At 47.5% G+C, this 26,783-nt stretch overlaps 2 protein-coding genes across 5 annotated transcripts in view; both read right to left on the reverse strand.

Moving 5' to 3' along the window:
• Window positions 1-17,485, reverse strand: part of SLC6A14 (solute carrier family 6 member 14) — a 60,904-nt gene extending 43,419 nt beyond the window's left edge. The window contains exons 1-5 of one of the 4 annotated variants that reach the window (XM_054213854.1): window positions 17,361-17,485; window positions 13,910-14,017; window positions 12,655-12,805; window positions 11,346-11,428; window positions 10,840-11,013 (exon numbers count right to left, since the gene is read on the reverse strand). The gene's annotated coding sequence lies outside the window, so the exon portion shown is untranslated. The other 3 variants (XM_054213855.1, XM_054213857.1, XM_054213856.1) reach the window with 3 other exon arrangements.
• A 511-nt stretch (window positions 17,486-17,996) lies between these two features.
• On the reverse strand, window positions 17,997-22,330 carry AGTR2 (angiotensin II receptor type 2). The gene is made up of 4 exons (XM_054213860.1): window positions 22,261-22,330; window positions 21,258-21,758; window positions 20,788-20,970; window positions 17,997-19,193 (listed from the first exon to the last, which is right to left on the reverse strand). Exon 4 carries the CDS (start codon window positions 19,118-19,120, stop codon window positions 18,002-18,004), a length of 1,119 nt encoding a protein of 372 aa, XP_054069835.1. The 5' UTR covers window positions 19,121-19,193; window positions 20,788-20,970; window positions 21,258-21,758; window positions 22,261-22,330; the 3' UTR covers window positions 17,997-18,001.
• Window positions 22,331-26,783: the final 4,453 nt, after the last annotated feature.

Below are 26,783 nucleotides of genomic sequence, written 5' to 3' on the forward strand. Positions count from 1 at the left end.
GCGGGGCGTACTTTGCCACTGAGTACTTGCTCTTTATCTGAAGAGGGCATGATGATTTGTGAGTACGCCGTGAAGACGTTTTGTACTCATTATTAATACAGCAGCATTTCCGTACTTTGAACAACTTCTGAAAGGCTATCTATCTGTGTAGTTTTCTCAGTTAAATAACGCGTTAAAAAAAAAATAAAAATCTATCAGTGTTCCAAAGTTTACTGAGTACAGAATTTATGATCACTTATGGACAATTCTCCCTTTTCATTTTGAAAGCACTCCAATAAAAGTCCAGATTCATTAGGATGGCTGTCAGGACTATGAAGAAAGTTAAGTTTTGGATTCAAAAGATGTTCTTGGGACTGCACACAGAGGAAAGACTATAAGCTCCCTCATTCTCTGAAGGGCTGAAACGCTACAGGAAGGCCAGTTTACCTGAACAACAACTAGGGACCGAGGTCAAGTTCAGAAGCGGAGGCACTGGACAAATTCAGAACCAGAGCTCTGAGCTGCAGCCCAGAGCACGGGGCTGAGATTCAGTCTGTCTTAGGTAAAATACCGCATCCTTCTGTAGAATATGTTGATTAGACTAGAAATCTGGTAGGGAATCATATTTGATCAAGAACATTGTATGAAGGCATGTACACCGTCGTGGGCAGAAAGCAGCTTAAAATCAAATGGAGAATCACTACTGACTGTTCAAAGCACTGCATTGACCGAAGAAATTGTTACTGACCCGGCAAGGAGAATTTGGTTCAGCTTTTGGCAAGGAAATACTTAAAAGGTCACTGAATGAATGCCAAAGTCGGGGAGAGAGCAAGGTGAAGTTTTCCAGGAAAGAAATGGGGAAAAGATTAGAAATAACTGTCAGGTCAGAAGCGTTCATTCTCTTGAGAACTGGAAAGCCCCATTGTAGTAATAACCCAACCTGATTTAATGGAAATGACTTAAAGGCTGGGGAAGGGCAAACAAAAGCACACACCATAAGACTGCAAACAGAACTGGCACTGCGAGATCGGGATTTCATCACCTCCAGGAAAAGACAGTCTGAGCCTTCCCACGGCGAGTACCAGACCCTGCAGGTGTGCGACTGGGTCCAGGGCACTCCCAGAGGACAAGTGCTGCAGAGAAACCAACCACTGCCCTCCCCGTAAGGGGCACGGACGGCTCTCAGTAATGCCATGCCCATGGTAGTTTCAAGGGTGAATTCAGAAACTGCTCTAAAAATAACTGGCTGTTGCCAAACTAAATCCTCCAAACTAGATATTCTACTTCCTTCATAATTTTATGTTTGAATCTACTGCATTGCTATGGAAAGCTGTGGCACTTGCCATTAAAAGGTGCCCCTAATTCTGCATTCCTGTTAAGATTATTTGCCTCAGAGTCTTGCGAATGATGGAAAAAGCCCACCAGTCTCATTCTAGCAATTGCTGGTAGAACTGGCTGGAAATTTACCCACGGCGGAACAATTCTCCAAAAGTTAATCAGGTTGTTTTGATCTTTCAGAAGTAAAACCTATCAGAAAAGTTGTATTTTAGGAAACTAAAAAAGTTCAAGCTTTTCATAATGATCCCAAAGAATTCTCAGAATTTCTAGACAAACAAATTTTCCTTTTTTTGTTGCATTGTAAAAGCAGGTGAGATAGATAAATGGAATTACTGGCATCGTTTCACTTTCTTATGGTTTATAGTGCATTCTTACAAATTTTAAAGCAGAGGCCACATGGATTGCCAGACAGGACAGGGAACTCGAAACTACGAGTGTCCATCCTGCTGACCAGTTTCCATCTCTTTTCTCAGCCGCAGCTGTCAGGGAGGCTGTGGGAGGCTGGGCTATGCCTGGAATGCAGACCCACGGCTCGGGAGGGCAATTTCAACTTTCTGTTTCCTCCTTTATAAAACTGGGATAACTACTAAGCTACGTATCTAACCTCAGATTATCCTTGCGTAGCATTTTGTAGTGCGGAGCACAACTTGAGACCTTGCAGCGGTTTGATTTATTGGTAGGACTAGTGCAGTATTAAAGATTATGTGTGGTTGTTCCAAAAAGCTGTATGTATAGTTGTGAAATGCAGTCCTGATAGCTGAGGTGCCTCAACATCGGCAGAGCCCAGAGCCCTTGCTGTGTCCCTTCCAGAACCTGCCTGCAGTGAGGACCAAGGCATCGTACCACCGAAAGCTACATCTCCTTCACCTCCCTCCTGCCCTCACCCACCAGCCAACCTGACCTGGAATTTGTGATTTCAGGCCCAGTCTGGGGGCAGACCCCCGATCAGCTGCGGGATGCTGGCACAGGTTTGCAGAACACCATCTGAAAGCAAAGCGTGACCAGCTGCCAGATTCCTCCCTGATGCCCTGCTCCAGGATCGCACTGCCAGTAAAAATATCAAGTCCATGGACTCTGCAGCCCTTCAAGACGACAAAGCTGAACTTCTGGCAGCCTCTCAGAAGCTGACAGCAGACCCAGACTAGACTGGGGAGGAGTACTAGCAACAGAAGATACTGTTTAATCTTTCATTAAATTATCATGATGCCAGCAGGTGACATGCTATTAAGTCTTGGGACAGTGGAGGCTCTGAGGGCTATATTTGGGTGTGGGAGAGGGGTGTTTTTCTCTCTCCCAAAACTCATGTACACATTCCTCATCTACAGTGACCTCACTGAAAGGGTGGAGGAAGGGGAGGAGGACTTCCCCTCAAGATAAAGGTGTTTCTTCTGAAGCAGAAAGTAAAGGTGAGACGGAGACTTCCTCCTCCTTCCCAGGCCACTACCCCACCATATTCACCCCCTCTCAGGACCCCCCTCTGCCCCTGCTCTTCGGGAGAGTTCAGACCCCACAGCCGGCCTCCACCAGGCTGGAGCCCACCCACACGGGCTGCGTCTGGGGTTGGGTCTTGTGCCTGTGGTATATTTTGGGGTGTGCACCGAGAGTGCCACGGCACAGCGACCTCCCCACTGCCACGCAGCGGTGAGAAGAACCCAGACAACTTTCCTCCCACGCAGCAAAGTCCTTCCCTTAAAGGTTTCTCCCCTCAGACGCACGGGGCCCTTCGACTCGCACATAGCCATAGTTGGGAAGAAGTTTCCACTCATCTGGGGCTGGTGTAGGCCTCACCCCCACCCTGATCAGAACGGGCTCCGCTTTCCCAGCACCGGGGCTGGCGAGCACAGCTCTGCTTAACTGGCGTTGGAGATCTCCCAGCTGAGCATGGCGCGGCGGCCAGGCAGGGACCGCAAGGCGCCAGCCCTCCAAACGGCCCCCAACAGACCTCACCGCCCAGCAGCCCCAGGCAGATGTCAGATTTGCGGTCTCTTGCCCTGTGGTTGCTCTGTGCTCCAGCTGGACCTTCCCCAGGTAGTTGTGCTCCGGAGGTGGAACAAAACTGTTGCTCAATAGGGAGAGTTTTGTGATTGTATGAGACAAAGCTTCCAAGAAATTGGAACAAAACCAGGAACCCATTGGCTGCCAGATCAAAAACAAACACTGACCAGTCCCTCTCCCTCCCCCCATCCAAAGGTAAATAAAACAGCAACCTTTTTTTTTTTTTTTTTTCTTTTCCCCCAGGTGCTGCCAGCAAGGGTTTCCCTCCCATCAAAAACACAAGTGAGAGCAGAACCTCTGATCTGCCGCCTGGTGGGAGAACGAAAAGGAAGCACTGTCACTGCCTGTGTTGGATGGTGTCCCAAAGCACATCACTGAGAATTAGAGAAATACCTGCTTAGAGGATTAAGGCCTGCAGCAGAAAAGTTTAGAGGATTACACTGAAGCAATACTTGACTAGTTCTGCAGGAAGTACACCACCGGTTTTTCATGGCATAATTTTGGGGGTAGTTTTTCTGTGCAGTCTGTGCAGGGACCCAGAGGAACATTCACGGAGTTACACCTACAGAAATAATTGCTTTTTATGACTAACACAAGAAGTATAGAATGAAAAAAAACACAAAACAAAACACAAAAGAGCTGACCCTTAGAAAGCTGTTAGATCAAAAATCTTGGACAAACACCACTAGAGTTCCTACATGAGGCAGTGATAAAAAAAATAACACAGAAAGACAATGAGGCAGAACTAAAGCAAGATCCTCTGGGATCTTCTCCAATACAGAGCCTGGGAGAAATGTAGATGCAGGCGTAATTACTGGATGATTGATTTGGGGTTTTTCTTGGATTTATCTCAGTGCGGTAGTTTAAAGAAAGGTATTTGCTAAAAAATAAGAAAATTCCCATTGCAAGTCTTTTGGAGTGGATCCTCTCCCTGAGGAAGCCCTTTTTGTACATGTTGGAAGAGGGAGAAAGTGGCTTTGATGCTGGAGGTTGAAGGTGCCTTGACAGCCCACCCGTACACTTTCTTCTAAAAGGTGACTTACTGGCTTTACTGGCATTACGAAGCATTCCCAACAGCAAGAAGCTTCAGTTTCTGAAGCTGAAATGAAGAAAGCAGCTGAAGGAAAGAAAGAAGCCATAGCTTCCCACCTTGTAAATGAAGCAGCAATCTCCGACAGCCAAAGGAGGTGATGTGCTTGTTTATCTAACGGAGTACGAGGCCGGACTCCTTGTCTTAAGTTCTGTAACAGCTACTTATGTCAGGAGCATCTCAGTGCTACTCTGGTCGTTTGTGTAATGGGGTTTGAGGGAAGGAAGAGGACAACATTAACAAATTTGGAAGAAACTTAATGTAAACAACCGACTCTTGGGTCTGACCACATGCAGCTCACTGTGTTAAAAAATAAAATCATGCAGCAAAACATGTTTTCTATCAGACTAAAAACAAACAAACAAACAAACAAACAAAAAAACCCAAAATAAAGCTTAACTTGTTCTAGTGAAACCAAGGAAGGTCAGGAGAAAGAAAGTAACCATGGCACAGGAGACAAAAGACAAGTAAAATCAGACTCAAAGTCTAACTTCAGCTCTGAGGAATGCAGTGCTAAAGCTCTGTAAGAGCTGTGAGCGCGGTAGGAAGATGCATGGGTAGAGATGGCCAGAGATTTGCAAAATAGAAAAGGTAAGCTTAAAAAAAGAAAAGCAGAATTTACGAGATCATTACTAAGAAGGATGACTAATTCCAGCCTTACTCAGGGCAAGGACTGTTCTGCTCTGAAACGTTGACCTGACAGCTTTGGAAAGCTGGCTTCGGTAGGCTTGCACAGATGCAGAGGGAAAAGGGAAAGCAAAGGGAAGCTTTAGGTTCTTCTCTCTTTCATCAGGAGTTATTACAGTGAACAAGACTAATGGGCAGCATCAGATTTCTCAATATTAGCTTGAGTTTTTTGTTGGAAATGGCAAAAAATCTGGTAGTATCTTGTTAAAAAGAAGCTTACAGAAGAATGTTCCCTCTTGGCTGAAACATGACATTTTTGTTGGTGTGTGTTCAGTCTGTGGGCAATTTTTATCTGTATTATTTCTTCAGGTTTGGAAAGTTAAGACATTAGTACTACCAGGGAATTTTGAAGCTTAGCAGAAAAGCTCTGGAGCATTCCTTCAGTTCTTCTATCTTAAGGGTTTATGAACATTTCCTCAATTGCACAAGACAGAAAACACAGGAGGACTCTGCAGGCAGAAGTTATCAGCCTGGAAGGAAGCAGAGCTGCTGATACATCTACCAGGTGGTATCTATCTACTCAAGCAATCATTTTGCTTCAAACAGAAGAAGGAACAGGTTTTGTGAAAGGTACAACAGAAAGGTGTACCTTTCAACAGAAATTTGCTGCTTTTGACTGCATGTACTGAAAAGAAGGCTCCACTATTTAGTTGCAGCCCAGAAGTTCCCCAGAGGAGGGATTGCTCGTTGCAACGAGCACACCATCAAACACACCATTTGCAGACACTAATTGCACTAATGCACTATTCCTGGACTGTGCTTTGGAAGGGGACGTGGAGGTACAGTCTGCTGCTGCCTTCAAACAAAGTTAATGAACCGCCACCAAAATTTCCTACCGGGTAGATCACCACCAGCAAGGAATGCTGTATTCACCTGAAATATTTTCTGCGAGCTTTTGATGACCTCCATGCATTGAGTGTTTTCCTTCTGCATGATCAATCTAACTGGTTTGCAAATAACACTGGTATCAATGGCTCATGGGTGGAGGCACTACTCTATAGACGTAAGAGGATCAACATTAGTGCCTATGATAGCTTTTTGACTTAAGAGCATGTGAGTTTGCCTGCGTACACCTTGGCACATGCACACTTGTTTTCAGCACGTTAACATCATATCCAATCAATCACATGCGTCATGGTTTTCCAATCTGTTGGAAAACACAGCTCCGTGGTTTGCAGCCTCTTGTCCACCATCCCTGCAGACCAGTGGCCTGCTTATGAGGGCCTACAAAGAACAATTATAAAACAACAGCCTGCTAGTACTCTCCTGGGCTTGCACTTTCATAGGACTATTTTTTTAGGATTCATATATTGAAAGAGCTAGAAAACCACTGATTAAATTCCACCACAAGCCCTGGCTGAAGCAAGATTTAATTCACTGGGCTCCTGTGCAGGAGATAAGAGTAGACAATAATAAACATCCCTCCTGTCTTAAAATCTTGGCATTTCAGGTATTAGACAGGTGTAGAGAAAAACCTAAGCTCACACCAGCCTGTGAACTGTCCCAGTTACGAACAGAGGCCACATCTAACAGCACACCTGGGACAGACCTGATACGAGCCAAACAACTGGGAGGCATCAAAGCCAGGCACTGAGGACTTCTGTTCCTAGGAAGCTGTGACTAATTTAGATTCCAGCAAATAGAAAACAAACTGCTTTGCTCTGAAGTTAATTTAGTGCCCACTTAGGTGCCAGCCTGAGTTAGAGCTTCCACTGAAATATGTAAAAAGGTGGAACTGCCACAAGCATTTTCCAAACGTATCAAATATTTCATTTAGGTATAAAGTAATTTTCGTATCTGTGGAGTTTGTCACATTGAGTCCTCTTAAATTTTTTTTCCTCCAAAGTTGTGCAATGTTTAAAAACTTTTTTTTTTGCTATTCCCGTCTAATCTAGAAAACAACAATTTATGCCTGCAGCAAAATGCCTCAAACACAGAACAAAGCTGATTTCATCAGTGTGTAATCTTCGATGGAATCTTACCTTGTCTTCTGTTTTACCCTTTACTTCTATGTAGAATTTTTTTGAGACCTCCTGTACACCAGAACTGTACTCTAATTATAGCTATGTAAAAAATAAAACTGACCTTACTGGAACTCCTTGCCACCAGGGACCATAATATGGGCAGCATACAGTGACTGGTGAAATCCCACAGTAGCATTCCCTGTGCTTGCAGGCACTGCTAAAATAACGTCCCGATGTGCACACCGAACATTCACAAGGAGGAAGCATTTTCATGACACTGCTTGAATACAATAAGATGGGCACAAGTGCACAGGGACATTGCTTTTAGGCACCTCCATTTCTGGGAGCTTCAGAGAATATACGTTAAGGTCTAATTTGGAAAGTATTAAACTCTGAGAAGGTTCCAGCTGCCAGTGACTAACAAGAGAAACTAAGCACCAAAATATGACAAATCTAAAATTTAAGAGCTCTAATTGTTTCAGCTATCTTTTTGGACAACACCATGGCTCAGAAAGGGACATGGAAAGGTGTTTTTTTCTTCTCTCAGGGGAATTGTTGCATGCTATATAGACAGACTGATTCCAGATGGATACGGCCATTTCCCTAGAATGGCTGCGTGTATCCAGATTACCCTGAACTCTCCATACAGTAGACTCCCTTTGAAAGCAAGGGTGTCGCTGGAAGCCTGGCTGAACACCTAAAGCATGCAAGACCAATATTTAACAGAGATGCTTGATACATGCCTTGGGGAGCTATTCGCGTCACCTGCATTAGTCATCCAAGTGCGATTAAGCACAGCCAGCTAGGAGCCCAGTTTCCTTGTGCAGACAATGCCTGAAAAGCAAAGTATCTCCAGAGGACGACAAAGGGACGTTAGGTCAAAACCCCATAATTTTAGACCCTCCTCCAATCACACCAGTAGCTTTAAACTCCCTTAAAAGTCAAGGCAGAAAGAGAAGTGATGCTAGCAGGCATTTCAGACTTACAAGACATGAAACAAGCTCTGGAGCACCTTTTCTCCCCCCGAATATAAAGGAAGGCAGAGGTCCGGCAGCCCCCAGGGATTTGCTGTACTGCCCTAGCAGCTGACCTGGCGCCACACGTTACCTTTCGGGAACATTTGCTCAAGCACCATCCACCTCTCACGCAGCTTTGACAGTGTTCTGGGGGCTCTTCACAAGCGTGTCAGCATCGATACCAAAGCTACCGTAGTTACCAGTTCCAGAATGGAACTGGTCGTCTTCTGAGTGCAACGCTGGACTTTCAGCAACTTAAAGACTGACAAATCTCACTCTTTTTTATGACAAGCAGTAGATCCTCCCGTAAAATAGACATGCTGAACTTTTTAAATTTGATTTTCAATACCTAACTCTCTCTCTTTTAAAAAAAAAAAAAAAAAACAAAACAAAACCAACCCACAAATAGTATTATTATTATTACTCTGAAGTTATGGTTTCATACCATCCAAGCAGACAGTTTTCTGCAGCAGCCTACACGCCGGCACTAGGTGGCCTCTTTCTTCTTTCAGAGAAGGTCTGATATAGCATTATATCACCTAAGGACTTAACCAAAAGTGAAAGACATCGTTTCGCAAATCTACAGAACTTTGTTTAGTAGGGATTTCAGATTAATATGGCAAACCAGCTTGTTGTTTCCTAACTGGAATGCATTCACTGTAACTCAGAATACAGAACTGAGTATCTGTAACTTGGCTCGCAGCCTGAGCCTCCAACAATGTTTTATCCGCACAGCAGTCTCCAAGGAGGTACGCGTAGTATTTTATACCTGGAAGAAAAAACCCAAGACACAACAATGTCCCTTTGTCCAACTTATAGATGCCCAAGTGTACGGAAGGGAAGAGGATGTGAAGATAGGATGGTCACTTTTCTCTACTCTGTTTAGGTTTTCCCAGGTGAGATTCAAAAAAAGCAATCAGCGCCTCACCTCCCCCTTGGATGAAAGCTCCTGCATTCCTGTGTCCCCTTGCTGCCAAGTGGGCTGCAAAAGCAGAAAACCGTGATGAATCATGGAGCATTTAAGAGACTTTTATGGATGTTAAAAAATCTAACATAGAGTCCAGCACATAATAGTTTAATTGGAGCATTTGGCTTTCTCAAAGAGGCTAATGAGGAAACGAGGCTTTGCCTACAGCAAGAGAGCACTCTGGCAAAGTTGCTCCAGGACAGGGGTTCTTATTTTGCCTTTCGGTATTTCCCAACCGCAGAAAGCACAATCACTTCATTGCAAAATCACTGTGCTTTTGCAGGATAAGCTTTGTGCTAAACAAATGCCTGCGAGCACGTTCAGCCTTTAGAGCAGTATGTGCTGTTATATGAAATCATATGAGGAAATAAAGCGTGTTTTGCCATGGTGTGGCTGAACAGCGATTTCCTCCATCAGTAGAAAAGGGATGAATTTGTTTACAGAGTGCCAGGCAGGGAACGAAGACTGGAGCCTGCAGAGCCACTAAATGAAGAGCCAGCACAAGGTGATGTACACCAGGCTGCACCTCTGGGCAGTCACACGGACCCCCGCGAAGAGGAAGGTGGTTGGGGACTTCTTTTGGTCCCTGCATGAAGAACACATAGCTCTCCCTGCGCCCTGCTGTACCTCTGACTTTGCTCCACTGCTTCTTTGGAGTACTTTTCTCCCTCCTGAAAGGAGGGTCTAGAGAGATGGGGGTCAGTCTCTTCTCCCAAGGAACAGGTGATAGGACAAGAGGAAATGGCCTCAAGTTGCACCAGGGGAGGTTTAGGATGGACATTAGGAAAAATTTTTACACTGAAAGGGTTATGAAGCATTGGAACAGGCTGCCCAGGGAAGTGGTTGAGGCACCATCCCTGGAGGTATTTAAAAGATGGGTAGATGTAGTGCTTGGAGATATGGTTTAGTGATGGGTTTTGTCAGAGTTCAGTCGATGGTTTGACTAGACGATCTGAAAGGTCCCTTCCAACCTAGGTGATTCTATGATTCTTCTTGAACCAGTGACAGGGAGGGTTTAAGACCCCCATGAAGCTGAAGACAGATTTTCTCTGTGTATTCTCATGAAATAAAGAGCTTGGAGACACAAAGGGAGCAAGGGTAAAGGAAATGCCCTGCGTGACTGCAATAGATGTTAACTGCCAGCATTATGCTACGTTATTATGAGCTGTTTGGGGAGGATGTTAAATGTTACTGAATTTACTGTTATATTTTCAGCTGGTCAAATGTGCGTACCTGCAGTAATGTTATGACACAGATTATAGGACAGGCACAGGTGGCTACACGAACCCAGCAAAGATTTATGGCAGGATCCACAGTAGGAGGGAGCTCCACAAACAACCTCTCAATTCTTCATGTGTCTCCAACCGCATCTAGCTCGGTTCCCTGTCCCAACGCACCAGAACAAGTCCTCGGAGCTGTCATCGGCTCTGCAACCCAAGGAAAACCTGAGAACATTCCTCAGTAATTATTCAGAGGCTTTCAACAGACCCTCGTGCTGAATCCACCCTGTTTGTTCCACATGAACCTCTGACATTTTTTTCGAACAGCAGATTTTTTTTTTCCCCGATGGTATGCCTTAAAAGAGTCTTGCTTAACCCATAACCCAAGTGCTGTCTAGCAATCAACAGCAACGTGATTTTCCACCCAGACTGGGTACGGATAAAATCTGCTCGTGCCTTCAGCATGAAGTCTGCTCTGGGTACTTCTGCAGCTGCATTAGCTACAGGGTAGCCCAACATTAAGAACTTTCCCATCTGTTTTCACTACCTGTTTGTGTTCCCAGTTCCTCCTAGAGAGAGTTACCTGCAAAGTATCGAATATCAGCAGAAAAGTAGCTGGTAGCTAGAAAAGCAGCTAGTTGTCTTGTAGTTCAGATTCATGCTGGACTCAGAGGTGAAGGAATAAACATTCCTGACTCTCCTGGGTAATTCCTTTTTTGGGTGTCCCAGTGGATGAAAGAAAGATCTCTTTGCACTCCTGCAGGAGAGGAAGATCAAAATAAAATCAGATGAGAGACTGCCAGATTGCAGGCTGAGAGACAGCGATGTCCACGGGGCTCTCCCCAGTTAATATGGCATGTTTAATATCATCCTCTAAAGTACTTTTTCCTAGACTTGTGCTTGAAAACAACTCCCTTGGGTTGTATCATTTCCCTAATAAAAGCCCACATGTTCCGAACTGCAGCAGTCTATTACCACAGATTTGAAAGAAAAACAAACCTTTTTACTATTAAACATGTTGATTACATTACAGAGTCCATCTGGGTCTGAAAGTACATTCTTAAGTAGACCTTTGTCAAACATACTTACTGCGTACTGAACTGCACATGGAGGAATCCTCTTCCAAAGAAGCAGGAGCACTTTGACGAACAAAATCTGCACACCATCCTCATCTAAAAGGAGACAGTTAATACAGTAAAACAAGGATATTCAACACTTTATGATTAAAATTCAGGACACACTAAACCCCTGGAGTTCACAACAGCAGGGATGAGTATAAAGAGCCAAATTGTCCTGTCCTTACTTTGGAAGAAGCCTTCCGTGGTCAGCGAAGGTGTTTGCAGGGTAAGATGCTCGCAGCAGGAGGGTTCATGAGATGCGTTTCATTATGTGTAAAGCTCCTTACAGCACTTACCAGAGTGAGTGAAACACTACAGAGTAATTAATGCTGCTCAGCATCCGCAAAGAAAACCTACCATGTTCCCCTGCAAGGCAAGGCCCTGAACAGTTGCACGCCACATAAACATCATCTCGTCAAAGATTTTGGGAGGCAACAGATTTTAAGACCAGAGATGAAGTGCTTCATTTCCTCCAGAGACAGTGGTAGTTGCTGCACTTTTCCTACTCTGCCCTGACACAGCTGCGTGCTGAGCACATGCTGTATTCATGATTTTCACTTTCCTGTTGTTGCGAAAGAGCCGCATGTTTGGATGCTGTCCTAATGCTCAATGCAGATGTTTTGCTGGTTTTTGAAGGTGGCTGTGCGTTGGGGTGGCTGTAGCTCAGCCCCGCAAGGCTCACGTGCCAGCTGCCCACGTACCAACTTGCAGCAAAGCACAAAGGGGCATGTTTAGGGCATAGGCAAGTTATTTCAGAGTTCAGCCCCATGCTTCCAGCGCAGCAAATGCCGTTACAGGCATGTACTTTCTCCGCGATGAATGAACTGCATTGTGGGATTATCAAATATTGGAACAGGCTGCCCAGGGAAGCGGTGGAATCGCCACCCCTGGAGGTATTTAAAAGCCGGGCAGACGTGGTGCCCAGGAACATGGGTTAGTGGCGCTTGTGGCAGTGTCAGCTTGATGGTTGGACTCAATGATGCGAAAGGTCCCTTCCAACCCAGACAATGTTACAGTTCTATGTGTGGGCAGATGGCTTCAGAGCACAACTGCGGAGGCATCCCTGGGGAATGCAGGAGACGCTGTTCAACCAAAGCTTAAACAGCAATAATAATGTGCTGCTTCTACTTCCTTCTGGATGTATTATATGAATGTGAGATCTTTCCATTTCATTGTGTTAATTCTCTGCACAGTAATTGTGTCTTACATACCAAATAAATCTCTGTCTAAATAGGTTTAATGATCATACCATTTTCCATCCTGCTAGAAAGGCTTCTTACATTTGTCACAAGGTGAGTCTAGTTTCTACAGACAGCCTTGTGCTCCCTTTCATTTTAGCTGTCTGTCATGTTGACCTGGTGGCTGTGTTGGATAAGTCACATTTGCACCGTTGCAGTTCACTGGGTTGGGTATTGTTGATTTTCTTATTTGCTGTAAAAACAATAAAATATTTAAATTTACAATTCTTCAAGCCAAAACTCACACTGGGTCTTGGCTTCCCGTAACTGCTTGTCTTACAGGCATGGCGTGGAGCTTTGCAAACTTAATCTGAAGAGCTACTGGTTGTCAGCGGGGGAGAGGGGGTAAATTCAGATGTATCTCACAGCAGGGAAATTAATGTTGTGACCCTCATCCACTTCCGCATTACTCTGCTTTGTCCCTGTGAAATGTTTTGGGGATTAACAGAATTCCATCTGGACCCTACAGAATCAAATTCAGATTCTGTCTCAGCTGAAAAGGAAGTGGAAAGTAAACATTTGAAAGAAGCGATGAGAGAGGCTGGCTTGCTCCCTCTCCCAGGGCTCTCCACTCAAAGACCAAGGTCCAGAAACGTTTTAGCGAGGCCTGTGCAATCGCCTGCTGGCTTCTTGCCCCACACACTCCCAGTGGCAGACAGGCAGCAAAGCCAAAAAAGCTGGTTTTGGAAGCTGAATGAGGTCCATCTATGGTCTTCGACAGACATAAGGGCTGACATTTGAAGCAGGCAGGATTACAGCTTGGGCACTGAGAAGGAGGGAGGGAGGGAGGGATGGATGGATGGGTGGGTGGATGGATGGGTGGGTGGCTGTCCTATGGGTTATCAAGGACAGGAGTGCTGTGGGGAGGTGCCTCTGGACTTCCCATATGGAAGAGACATCAGCTCCCCTGGTTCCCATCCTTACTGTCCCCGGCAGAGGATGTGCCCCCATTGAAACCAGGGCTCGTCCCCCCCTTCAGTCCTGCTTCCCAGTGGCAGCAAAGCTGAGGGCACCCCAACACTGCAAAGTGGTGATTACTGATGTGGAACTGCGGGTGTGGGAGAAGGTCTGCAAACACCTCCTTAGGCAAGGTGAGTGCACACAGGCTTGCTGCTGGCAGCTGGGTATCCCACAGAGTTAGGCATTACTTCCCTTTAAACACACACACACCCCCCCACACCCCTGCTGTTTTCCATAAGCAAATCTCAATTTTTACTCCAGGGTGGTTTTTTTTTTTTCCTTTTGATTCTAACGAAACCTAGCAAACAGGGGGGAGCGTCGGCTCTCAGCCACGTACCTCACTGGATGCTCCGCCAGCAAGGCAAGCAGCTCACCACTGTATCCAGACCACAGAATACGCCATGTTGAGAAGAGCAGCCCCTGGGCTCCTTCTGTAGGCAGGTATCTGGTAAGACAAAGCCATAGGAGACTCACCAACCCTTCCCGGCAGAGCCCACGGGCCAGAGGAACAAGCCCCTCTCTGTTGCACCCGCTGGATCCCGCAGCAGGCAGACGTGAGGAACGCACATCCCATGACCTTGCAGAAGGGAACAGCCCTTCCCAACAACAGCAGTCATTTTCCTCCCAGGGAAGGAGGTTGGAGACGCGAGCCGCACGTCTGCCAGCGTGGAGGAAAGGCTGCCAGACCACCTCCAGACCCACGCTTCAGGTTTCCCGTGTTCCCCCCAGGGCCCCTCAAATAAAGCATCCAGAAGTCCTCATTTTCATGGGGAAACCTGAGCAGTTCACTGGCTCCATGGCACCTCCTCACCCTTCAGCCAGGACACGGGGATGTGTTGTGAAGGGCAGCCAAGTTGTGGCAGTTGGCTTAGGGTGGCAAGATGATTTTCCTGCCCAAAATCCAGCCTGAGGAATGGGACAAGTGTGCTGAGTGGGTGTCAGCAGAGGCTGAGGCTGTGTTGATTCCTCAGGGAGAACATGCTGTACCAAACATTTCTTATTGTATATCTTACATAAACAAAGCATTTAGCTCACCACCCAGCACTACCTCATGCTAATAAATGCCAGTGACTTTCTCTGCTTCATATGTTGAAGTTGTGTATTCAAGTCAGCTCAGGGACACACACAGGATGCTCACTTCGGACTGAGACCCTTTCTGCAATTCATTTAAGCAGAGAGTAATCAACTGCAGTGAGAACAGGAAGACACAAACAGGATTTGCTGTGCAAACGTGGCAGAGACTGATAGACCCTTGTAGGAAAGCATCCCTTCCATCCCTCTCTGGGGAAAGACCCACTGACAGCGGGCTTTCCCCTCCACCGATGCCGACTGCACCGTGGCCGGGAGGGTGCAGACCCAGCCAACCATCCAACGGCTGCTCCTGAACCCATCCGTCCGAGCTTGCAGAGTGGGCAAGACACCGAGCAGCCCCGCAGGCTCCCGCTGGCCCTGCTGAGATGGGGTGAATCGCTGCCGGGCACAACCCCAGGGCCTGAGCCGGGCCCCGGCCCCGGGCAGCCGGCAAAGGGCTGCGGGCACCTGCCCCGGGTATGTTCCAGGTGAGCCTAAGGGAACACAGGGCTTGCGAAGGACCAGGGTGGGAGTCTGGGGACCAGACTGGGATCTGACAGAGAGAGGCTGTAGCACTGCACAATCGTTTGCAAGCTTTGGCAAAATATTCTCTTGAAAGGAAAAAAAAATAACTTCTACATTTGCAAGGGAAAAAAAAACAAACCCTACTTAAATTTTGTCCGCGTTCTTCTGCGGAAAATCCTGAAAAAAGAATAAAGACAACCCACCCAAGCTGTGAAAAAACCCACATTTCCATTAAAAAGATCCCTGAAAAATCCCATGAGAAACTCGAGCATGATGGAAGAAACTCATAGAGCTCAACATTATTCAATTTGCTCTAAAAATAAAGCAAACCCCTTGATACAGCACCTCCCCCACTCCCATCTCAGGTTCCTCTCCAGACAGCGTTTTTTGGCTGTTTCTTTAACCACGCTGCTCACATTCGTGGCCTATTAGAGGTACACGGCAGATCTGGCACATAGAAACGTCACTCTGCTGAGCACACGGGGTCACTTGGTTTGTCACTCTTGCAGAATACGACCTTCCCGGTAGACCTCTTTGCAAACTATGTTACAAGAGAAGGAATTTTCCTCCCCCCTCAGCTTTGCCTCCCCTATTACTCTATTTTTCTGTTTCCCTGTTTCTAGGAGCGTTTCACCGAGTGCGGTGTCTCAGCCCCGGGAGTGGGCATGGATGCCCGCCCTCCCCGCAGTGGGAGACGCTGCATCACTGCTCTCCTGGGGAAAGCTTTGTCCTCAACTGTCTCTAGCCCCTCGCAGGTGTAAAGGCAACCGGCGCTGGATTTCAGATTCCTGTAGTATTTCCCTCTCTGCCCAGCTCTGCACACCAGGCATGACACTTGTTAAAAACCGTTCTTTTTGAGCAGGTCCAAACCGACACGTAGAAACCGTGCAGCCTGTGGGCACACTCCGGATGGGAAGAGCTGAGGCACGGGCACTGCTGGGGTCAGACGGTGTAGTTTAGCTTCTGGTTTGAGACTAATAAGATGCCAATTAATGGCCGGGCTGTGTTTATTGCTGACCTGTATTGCAGCAAAAGTAAAAAGGCTCCACAACCTCTTATTACTCCTCTGAGCCCGCGACTTTGAACACCTGGTAATTTTCTTTGTACGATGCTTTGTTTTGCTGGAGCATGACTGCGCTGTTGTGCTCATTGCTAAGCAATTAACAGTTTGTCCTTCCAAAAATATCGGACGCCCCAGATACTATTAGCTCCTTGGAACATTTTCAACAAAAACATTCCAGGGGAGACGCGTTAGCGGCTCTTCCACTTTCTGGGGCAAGCACCTCTCCAGCTACGCACCTCGTCACAGAACGCCAGACCAGGGGCAGGGAGAAGGGGTTATTTGTGGCCAAGCCCCCGTTTTGCCAAGTTCTGCACAAACGTTTCATCTCGCATCATTCTGAGACTGGCACATAATCCCATTTTCACAGACACCAGCGAAGAACCTTACCCTGACCCAAACAGCGAAGGACAGCTCCTCGGCCAGGTCCCTACGGCCTCCAGGCACCAGCCAGTGCTGGGACCCGAGGGAGCCCAGCCTCCTGGCTTCCCAACAGGCAGCTGTAATTTCTGACCCACGGACCCAAAACTGCTAATGCGAGCCTTAAGAGTAACTTGTCAGAGAGAATTCCCTGAAGGTAACGATCTTTCGGCCACCCCGGGTCACCCAGCCTGAGGACGACCTGCTGGCCCTTGAACAAGGTGCCAACACATCCCCCTTTTAGACTGAGCCTGTCAAACATGATCCTTTCTGAAGGGCCCAGAAGGACCAGTATCTCTCCAGCAAAAGAAAATTTCAAATAATCATCAAAAGCGACCTCAAAATAGAATTGGTATTTGCCAAATACTTTTCCCCCTCCCCCCTTTCTTTTATTAACAAATGAGTAAATGCCCACACTGAGATGTGGCTAAGCCTTAGGAGTCACACCATGGTTTTCCTTCTGGGTGTCAAGACAGAGTCACTTAGGCTTTCTGTACACAGTACCCCAAAGCTACAGCAGTAATTGACATTTAAAATGCAAAAAGTCCAGAGGACCAGCAAGTCCTTTCCCCGAAGGTTGCTGGAGAGCGCGAGGGACTCGGCATGCCCACGTAGCAGTGGGACGCAGCATGTTCAGTTCCTGGGCCACTACTGCCAAAAGTGACCATGCTGAATCAAAGCAAAGGCCCCATCTGGCCTGCGACCCCGTTACCTGCTACGAGAAAGGTGCAAAAACGTGCGTGTGGTTGTACTTCCCCCCAAGAATCCTCTCCTGTCTCCCGCAGTTTGCAGAACCGTTGTCTCCGCCTCTTCTCAGGATCCCTGCCTAAGCAAGCAGGTGTATTTGATGCACTTTACACACAACACCTCCAGCCATATATTTTTTAAAAAATAATATATATATAAAATAAAGGTCAAAATATTTTCTTACAGATGGGTACAGAATTATCTGCACTGCTTTATCTACACATTCTCTAGTGAGAATCCCTTTCAGAAAACCAGCTGAGGGTATAATACTCAGCACCTACACAATTATAGCTGTCAGGCAATGCTCCTTTGGTATATTTTGTCTTTTTGTGTTACACTAAACATTCGCCTCATCCCAGCCATGCACAGGCCAGTATTTAAAATGCCATCAATATATTTATTTGTCAGAATGTTCCCGCCGTGTAAAACTTGAACGCTTATTGTGGAAAAGGAGGAAGAATAAAACCCCATGTATGAGAAAAACAGGTTCTCCTTCAAACAGCTGCTGAGTGAATGGGCAAAACCCAAAGGCAACAGAAGAGAGAAGTGCCACCGCTGCAGGGACAGCCAGCTGCCCTGATGTCCCCCCGCATCATGCCCGAGTGCCTACAGCAAGGACTCAGGCCGCTCTTCCCTGCCCGCGGGGGTCTCAGCATCTCTGAAGCAGCTCCCTTTCCTCAAAGAAGAGCTCTCTCGATGGCTGTTGAACTGGTAAACCCGTCGCTTAAACAGGCGATGGAGCTTCTCCTGGAACTGGTTGCCAATAAAGCAGTACAGCAACGGGTTGGTGCAGCTGTTGGCAAATGCCATGCAGATGGCAAACGGCAGCGCCGTGTCGATGATCCCCGTCACGTCACAGTTGTTAATGATGTTCATGTGAGCCAAGGCATCCAAAAACGTTAAAATGTGGAATGGGAGCCAGGAAATAAAGAAGGCCACAACAACAGCAGCCACCAGCTTTAGGACTTTGTCCCTCTTCTGCTTGTTTTTCCCAAACTCCTGTGCTTTGAGCAGGTGCCTCCTGATCCAGATGTAGCACGTGGTGATCACCGTCAAGGGGATGAAGAAGCCAAGTGCATTTTTCAGGAAGGCTGTTGCCACGGACCATTTTGCGTAATTCTCATGAGGAAAGGCCATAATGCAAGCATTGACCCCCAAGCTTTCAATGTAGTGAGTGTCACGGAAATAAAAGGTTGGGAGGGAGGACAAACAGGCAAGGCCCCACACAACCAATGCGATAAAATAAGCTTGTCGTGGAGTTCTTCTTTGAGAGCGAATAGGATGGACAACAGCGTGGTACCGGTCCATGCCCATGCATGTAATGAAAAATATGCTTGCGAACATGTTCAGGCACAGGACAGAACTGGAGATCTTGCACATGAGAGACCCAAAGAGCCAGTTGTACCCCTGCGCGTAGTAGGTAGCCCAGAAGGGAAGGGTGGCGAGGCACAGCAAATCCGCCATGGCCAGGTTGAAAATGTAGATATTAGCCACTGTTTTGGGGCCACTGTACCGACAAAGCACCACAACCACCACGCTGTTGCCAACCAACCCCAGAACAAAAACCACGGAGAAGAGTGCTGGAATTAGAGAAAACTGATAATCTGAAGAGGAAAGCGGGCAGGGAGGGGGCGAGCGCAACGCAGCCGATGAGTTTGTTTCTGCTGTAAAGAGGACTTGGAGAGTTTCTCTGGTGGTGATGACCAGGGAGCAGTTGCTCTGCATGTTGGTGCTGGTGGAAAGGGAGGTTCTGCAGGAAATTCATGTGCTAGCAGCACTTTTCTATCACGTCGCTCACCTGTCGATCAGAAACTGCGTGTTAGACATGCTCTGCGGCCGTCTGGAATCACAGAGTCACAATAAAATAAAACCCATTTAAAATTATGTCTGTACGCTAAGTGCTGAAATACCAGGCAACCCTGCTGGACTCCCTTCCTCCGTCCCACTCACAGGACACAATTAGCTCTAGGGAGGTCACAGCACTTCTTAATTAGCCTGGCAGGGAAGCAAGCAGCTGGGTTTTATCTGTGATTACAGATGATATTTTCTGTGGCCAGCAGAGCAGAAAGATTATTGACTCAGGAGCTGGAGGTACTTTGGCAACTTTTGTGACCAAAGGCAGCACCGAAGCTCCTCGTGATCCTTTTCTCGGCTTTCTAATACTATTTCCATCACTCTGTGCCGTTAAAATAATGCAGAGAGGTAGCACTCGCCAGCGGGGATCAGGTACTTCACGCCTGAGGGTCTCCTGGGACTTCACAGGCATGAAAGCAGCTTTTTCACAAGGCTAAGAGGAAAGCAAGCTTTTTCTAATTCACAGGGCCGGATACAAAGACACTGAAGGGTCTTTGCAAAATGTCATTTACTGTCAGAGTCCTTCTCAAAGCAAATCTGCACCTCCTGCCCTCATGACGGCTTTTAATCAGAAATGAAACATTCTCACCGCAGATACAAGCAATAGACAGCCAAGCACTCAGTCCTCGCAGGCGCTGGGTTTGACGGCAGCGTTTGCCGTTCCGTTAGAAAGATCAGGACTGGGCTTCAGTAGGGGAAAACATAGCTACAGAACAGCTGAAACGGCAGAGTTAATTGACCGTCTTTGTTCCAGTTCAACAGCTCGTGGCTGCACTCTAAGCAGGGCATTTTTCAAACTGCACGGCTCTGTAGTCAACGGAGAAGATAGATATCGTACCCAAATATTTTATTTTACATACTAGGAAGATAACTCCTTTTTAATTAAGTCCTTATACGACCAGTCAGGCATTTAAGAATTCTCAAGGGCCCTGAAAAACACCAGAAATTTTCATCAAGACAAGACAACAGAGCTGGGTAATGATCTCTCATTTAACAGAAGACAACTGATCATTTCGAATGTATTTTTCTATATTAACAGTTTAGTGTACCAAAGCTTATCATTTGCTCAATGCAAAATATGCAATATGCTACTTTAAATATAGAGACAGAAATTTAATTTTAATTTGATTGCCTCATCAATGAAAATTCAATAGGAGAATATTAACGCACATTTTTGCAGAGTGCCAGTATTTAAAGTCAGGAGATTCAGGAGAGGGTCTGCAGCCCCATTTCACCCTTAACTCTTCTGTCCTGAGCCCCTCGCTTTAACCTACCGGAACTGAAATCTCAGAACTAGTCATTTTAGATTTGACTTACTGCTAATAGAGAGATCATACCGTAATTAATTTTAGCTACATCACTGAAAACAAGGTTTCATTGACAAACACGCTCCCCTTTCTGCACACGAACATCTGGTGGATTAGGATCCGCTTCTGAACTAGTCATTCCTACTATTACTTAGGACACAACGAGGCATTTTATCACAAACCGAATCTAATCAATGGAATTTAAGTTCTAACAGCAGATAGAAAACATACCTCTCGAACCTCACATTCGTCTGGATGTAGCTCTAGAATTATGTGCTCCTTTTTTCTGCTTTCCTTCTAGCGAGTGTGACCACCAGCAATCTGCTCTCTCATATCTTCCGTTTTCCCGCTGGGAGACTTTAAGCTACATAACTCGAGAACTGAAATACGAACGCCTGCCAGCTTCTTTTCCTCCTGGAAGCAGAGCAGTTTGAGACCCCCCCCCTTTCCAAGGCCACGTGAGCACATGCAGTAAATCAGGAGAGAGGAGCAAGACAACGAAAAAAAAAAAAAGGAAAGAAAAAAAAAAAGGAAAGAAAAAAAAAAAGGAAAGAAAAAAAAAAAGGAAAGAAAAAAAAAAAGGAAAGAAAGAAAGAAAGAAAGAAAGAAAGAAAGAAAGAAAGAAAGAAAGAAAGAAAGAAAGAAAGAAAGAGAAAGAAAAAGAAAGAAAGAGAGAAACAGAGAAAGAGGAAATTACTCACACAAACATCTCTGCTGATTTCTACTGTAGCTCTTGGCCCAGGAGGATATACACACACACAACCCCCCTTCGCCTCCCAACGCGTGCGAGCACAGATTCAGGCCCTCCAAAGGCAGAGGGTTTCCACGGGCTCTGTGGAGTCCCAGCACTCGCTGACCCATTTGGGAACGGAACAGGCTGTCAGTCCTGGCAGAGCCGGCCGCTGCATGAACACGCAGGGATAGAAGGCGGAGGAACATCACAGCATTCACACCGGGCACTGCCCGTGGCAGGGGGGGTGGTTCTGTCTCCCAGAGAGCAGGACGGGAAAGCCACTGCCCAGGCTGGAACGGAGGGCAGCAGGACAAATCCCTGTGGCAGAGGGCAGGCTTGGTTCCGGGGCTGCTGGGGTAGCGCAGAGTGGACGGGCACAGCTGCGTTGAGACAAAACGGGGTTTTTACATCTGCCGCTTCCTCGCGCCACACGTTCCGCCTGGTCCCAGCCTCCTCGCCCTGGAAGGACCTGCAAGAGGGCTGCTGGAGGATAAGCACTGGGGGAAAGTAAGCATCCGCCAGCCCCCCACTTTGCCCTGAGTGTGATCTCCTCTGCAGCAGCAGCCCATCTACTGGGGACACGCAGGTGGTGCTCCCCAGGCACGGCTGCACGGTGACAGATGGAGAGCCACCACAGCAGTCCCCACTAGGGACATGTCCCTTTGCCCCAGCCAGGTGCTGCTGGCTGGCTGTCCACCACCAGCCGGGGCTGGACCAAAGCTCGTCCCATTCTTTGGACACCAGCGCAGCCTTGCAGCACTGGGACCCAGCTGTGCCAGCTTGGGAGATCCCCGGTGCCTGCCCTTGCTCGGGGACTGCACAGCACACCACAGGCAACGGCAGCACAGGCTCTAAAAACAGCTCTGCCTACAGCAAGGTGACCCAGAAGCGAGATGAAACGGGGAAAACAGCCTTTTACCAGCACCTTCAGAGGAACCAAGGGCTGAGCAGGCTGTGGAGAGCAAACTCACCTGTCTTGGGCCCAGAAAGAGCTGCAGAGAGCACTGGAAAAGCTCATCAGCAAACTCATGTACATCCCCTGGAGGAGAGCACTGCTTGTCGAGGCAGGGAGAGGAGTCCTCGCCAGCTTTTGGCTTTATCTGCCTCATAATTACAGTCCAGCTCCTGGTATTTTCTGTGCAAAAGGAGAGCGGGTTATTTAAAGAAGGGAAATGCCACACAGCATTTTTATTTATCACACACTGGAGCTGATTTACTGCTTCATGACGACAAAGCAGTCAGGGGTCAGCGCTGTCAGGCTGCGAGCACGCACAGTGCCTGGGGCAAACACTGGAAGGGAAAGAAATCTTAAATAGCTCAACCAAGTGACACGCTGAGAACAGGCAACACAGAACAGACCCAAACATCACAGGTGTCTTGAGGGAGGGTAATACCACATCACCGCACAGGATGGGACACCCCATCTTGTCCCACAGCCAAGGTGACACAACACACGTGTCAGAACATCCTCGTTACCTTGAGATATATATGAACCTCCCTAATGCCCCCACTCAGACAGTTCCATACATGTTTCGTTGGATTTTAGGGCAACTCTTCCTTTTCCCACTTATTCCTCCCCACCCTGATTTGAGGTTGTCACGGAAAAGGCAGAGAAGGAGGGGAGACGGCCTGGAACCACTGAAATTTGCATTACTTAACAAAAAATAAAGGAAATTTGTAAAGGGAACAGTGACATCCATCATAGATCAGGGGCAGAAGAAGTCAAGACTTAACCCAAAAGCTTTAAGATGAAGATTTGCACTCAGTTCCCGCACACAGTCGCTACCAGGAGAGCTGTTGTTTTGTTCAAGAGGCCTTAAACAGAGGATGCACCTTCTAGAGAGATGCTGCAAGAACTGTCCCTTCCTCAAACCCAACACCTACCAAGCAGTAGGAGCACACGGGAGGACGTGTAAGGGCAGAGGACACGCGTCCTACTGCAAAGGAGAAGAAATGCCCCTTTTGCCACCAACCCCCTCCCGTACGTGCCCTGCCTCGGGTCTGGCAGAGTCAGGTGAGTGACCTGAGGTGTCAGCACTCCCTCTGACCCATAATCACTCAATTTTTTACTAACAGTATGTGACAGGACACCCTTGGCCAGGAATTCTCGCTGCTAGTTCCTTTGCACACAAGTGACCGGTGAAAGATCTTGCCCCATCCTTCATCAGATATCCAGCGTGCCTTGTAAGCAGGGGAAAAAGTCAAACGCATGAGAATGTTTAATTTGCAAAGATAACAAACACGATCTGTTTAGATTTAAATACAAGTTTTTCCTTCCCAGATGCTCTTCTGACCCTCACAGAGACTGACTGTGTCTGTTCTGTTCGGTTCGAAACTTTGTGCTGGGTTCATCCCTCTCCGCAGACAAGCAACAGGCTGGGTGCGGTGGGGTCACACCTCGGGCTGCCCTTTGCCAAGTTCCTGCTCCCGTTCTTCCCCCTGCCAGCGCTCAATGCATCAGATCCCTTACCTCATCCCAGGTTCTCCCCCCAAAGCTCAATTTAGTCGATGTGCAAAACCCTTCCCCCCTTCTATTTCCCCCGCTATTTCGTTCTTCCTCCCGCTCTCTCTGCGTGTTGCCGCCACACCAATGGCTGGGAAACAGAAGGTACAGCCAACACGGATGCCCAAGCTGTCCCCGCAGGAGCCAACCTCGTGCCACGTAGCTAATGTCCGCTGAGCTCGCAGGACATGTTTGTCCAGGTCCACAGCCCCACTGGTAAATCCAGCACCTGGATGTGCTGGGTTGGGGTCCGGCACACAGCTCAGCGCAGGGGCACAGTCTTCAGGCTTTTTGCTGTTCACCTGGCTGCAAAGTTACAAAAGCTGGGAGTTTTCACCACCAGAAGACCTGGTTGATGTTAAATGGCGAGGAGTTCGTGCTTCCTGGGGCGAGGAATGGGGGAAGGATTTTATGCATGTCTTTTTTACCAAGAAAAAAATAAAAAATCACAATTCAAGAGAAGCAAGACATTTTGCTGCGTGTTCACACGCAACCCTCAGGCTTACCTTTCCGCCCTCAAGCCCAGGCACCTAAAGAGGTCACTGGAAGTGTTTAAAAAACAAAACCAAACCAAACCCAAAAATACCACCCACACAAAACCACACAATTCAAGTAGCAACTTCTGATCAATTGTGCAAATAAAGAAAAAAAAAAAAAAAAAGGATTCATGCACTCCAAGTCCTAGGTCTTGCTTTTTGCAGGGAAGCGCTGCTGTCAGGGATGGAATATTCCAAACAGGCAGCATATCCGACCGCGCCAGCAGACTTGTCAGAGCCAGCTCTTGAGGTTAAACCTCGCCAGCCTGCCAAATCCTCAGAGCAATGTGGGATCCAGACACAGACTGTATTTATGGGCTTGGTTTGTTTCTTTTGGAGAAAGCAAGGAGGGGGGAGGGGAAATCTCTCGCAGAAGTGCTCCCCAGGCTGCATACCCCAACGGTGCGGCTCTGATGCCTGGGTGCTGGTTCACAGCGGGATGCCCCAAGTCCCTGCTGCCAGGCTGGCGGCAAGAGCCGGGTACTGGGGAGCCAAGATTCCCATCGGGCTGGATGAACAACAGCCCTCTGCACCCGCTCCCCGACACCATCCCGCCTGCAGCCGGGCTCACCCAGCACTCCGTAAGCTTTTATATGCATTCCTCCTTCCCACATTTGTTTGTCTAAGGGGTTCCTTAGGGATTAATTACTCGGTCTTGCAAGAGAGATTGGAGTATCTACATCGTCCTTCCCCAGCCCCTGAGCACTCTTGCAGAGAATGCTGCGCTCTCACAGCCATGTGGGTCTGCAGGGAAGGGAGCAGTTGTGACCATTGGTGGCCGAGGCAGCAAGTCCCGCTGGCTCCTGCGGGCTCTTGTGTACCCCTCAGGCATAACCAGTGCTGAGAGCGGGTGTCTGCAAACCCGGGGTTTGGGCCAGGAGGGAGAACTGCTAGCATTTTTAAAGGGAATTGTCGGTGTTTCCCTTTCCCTCCTGGAGCCGCGATCTCATCTGGAAGCACTGAGCAGGCCTGGGGGAAGCCCTGCTTTTCCGCTCAGCTGCAGCACAGCGGCGGACACCAGGGCCACCCAGCCGGGACCTGCCGGAATATGGCATCAGAGAGCTCTGGTCCCATTCATAGAATCAGAGAATGGTTTGGGTTGTAAAGGACCTTAAAGCCCACCCAGTGCCACCCCCTGCCCTGGGAAGGGACAACTCCCGCTAGACCAGGTTGCTCCAAGCCCCGTCCAGCCTGGCCTTGAACACCTCCAGGGATGAACACTTCCAGACACTTCATCCGCTGGAAGAAGTCAGTTTTTGAAGCAGTTCAGCATCTGGAGCATGTCGGAGGGAAGAGGGACGCCCTTTCCACCTCCACCATGCAGAAAACTTTTCCAAAGCATTTCCTTTATGAGATGTTTGTGTCCAGCTGATTGCAGTGCCAAGACTGAGATTATCCTCCATGACATTGTTTGTTCAAATAATTGGCTCTAAGCACTTTACAAGTTACTAAAAGTAGTAAAGAAAACAAGCACATTAGTGATTTTGAAAACATGCCGCACATGTAGCCGAGGACGGCACTGCCGAGGGCAGTGGGGCTCGGCTGGAGCTCCCTTCTACCGTGCTCCACAGCTTCCAGGCATGGCCCCACGTGCAGAGAAACCACCAGGCGCTGGGGCTTGCCCACAGCGGGCACAGAACCTAAACCCCACTGCCGCTGCTACGGCCGGAGCACAGCATCTCAGTATCTCAGCCACATGGCAATGGGAACCCACCTTCAGCTTTCATGAAGAACAATTTTCCATCACAGGTAATTTCCTCCTGCTCACTGCTCCCAGCCCAGTTGCTGCGATGAGCAGCTGAAGTCAAGGCATTGATGGAAGAGAGCTTCCCTTCTGGAAGAGAGCTCCCTCCTGTCTGACTTCTGCTTTATTAGTGTGAATATATGTGTATATAACCCAGCTTTTAAAGGATGTGGGAACATACTTCACATTTCTTTTTAGGGTCTCAAAGTGATTTTTTTAGGAAGAGCAAGGATTCCGTGGCCAGTTTTATAGAGCTACAGAGTACCCAGGGGGTCTCTTTCTAGAGATCCTTTAAAAATAAAAATCTTCCTTCCTTTGCTGTTTTGAACTATACTCACTGCAAGCATCATTTCCCACTTTTTACGTGGTTTTGTCAGGAATTTCCCTTATGTACCAAAAATGCTGAGATACCCATGCAGAAGAGCTCATCAGCTAGAAAAATCTTTGGGGAAGTCAGACTATTCCTGATACTTGGGTATTCCAACTCATTTAATCCACCTTTTAACCAACAAAGCTATTAAGTGATTCTGCTCACCCCACCTTTGCCCACCAGAAAGTTTAAAGAAAGCAAACCTTGCTCCTTTAACTCATTAGACCTGCAAGACCACGCCAAAGTAGATGTTTGGACTGCTTGTATCAGACCTTGATCCTGTAAAGAAAATACAGCTCCTTAAAATCTAGTGTATTAGGCAAGGCTCCTGACATCAGCTA

Source organism: Rissa tridactyla, chromosome 9, assembly GCF_028500815.1.
Source record: "Rissa tridactyla isolate bRisTri1 chromosome 9, bRisTri1.patW.cur.20221130, whole genome shotgun sequence".
Taxonomy (NCBI): Eukaryota; Metazoa; Chordata; class Aves; order Charadriiformes; family Laridae; genus Rissa; species Rissa tridactyla.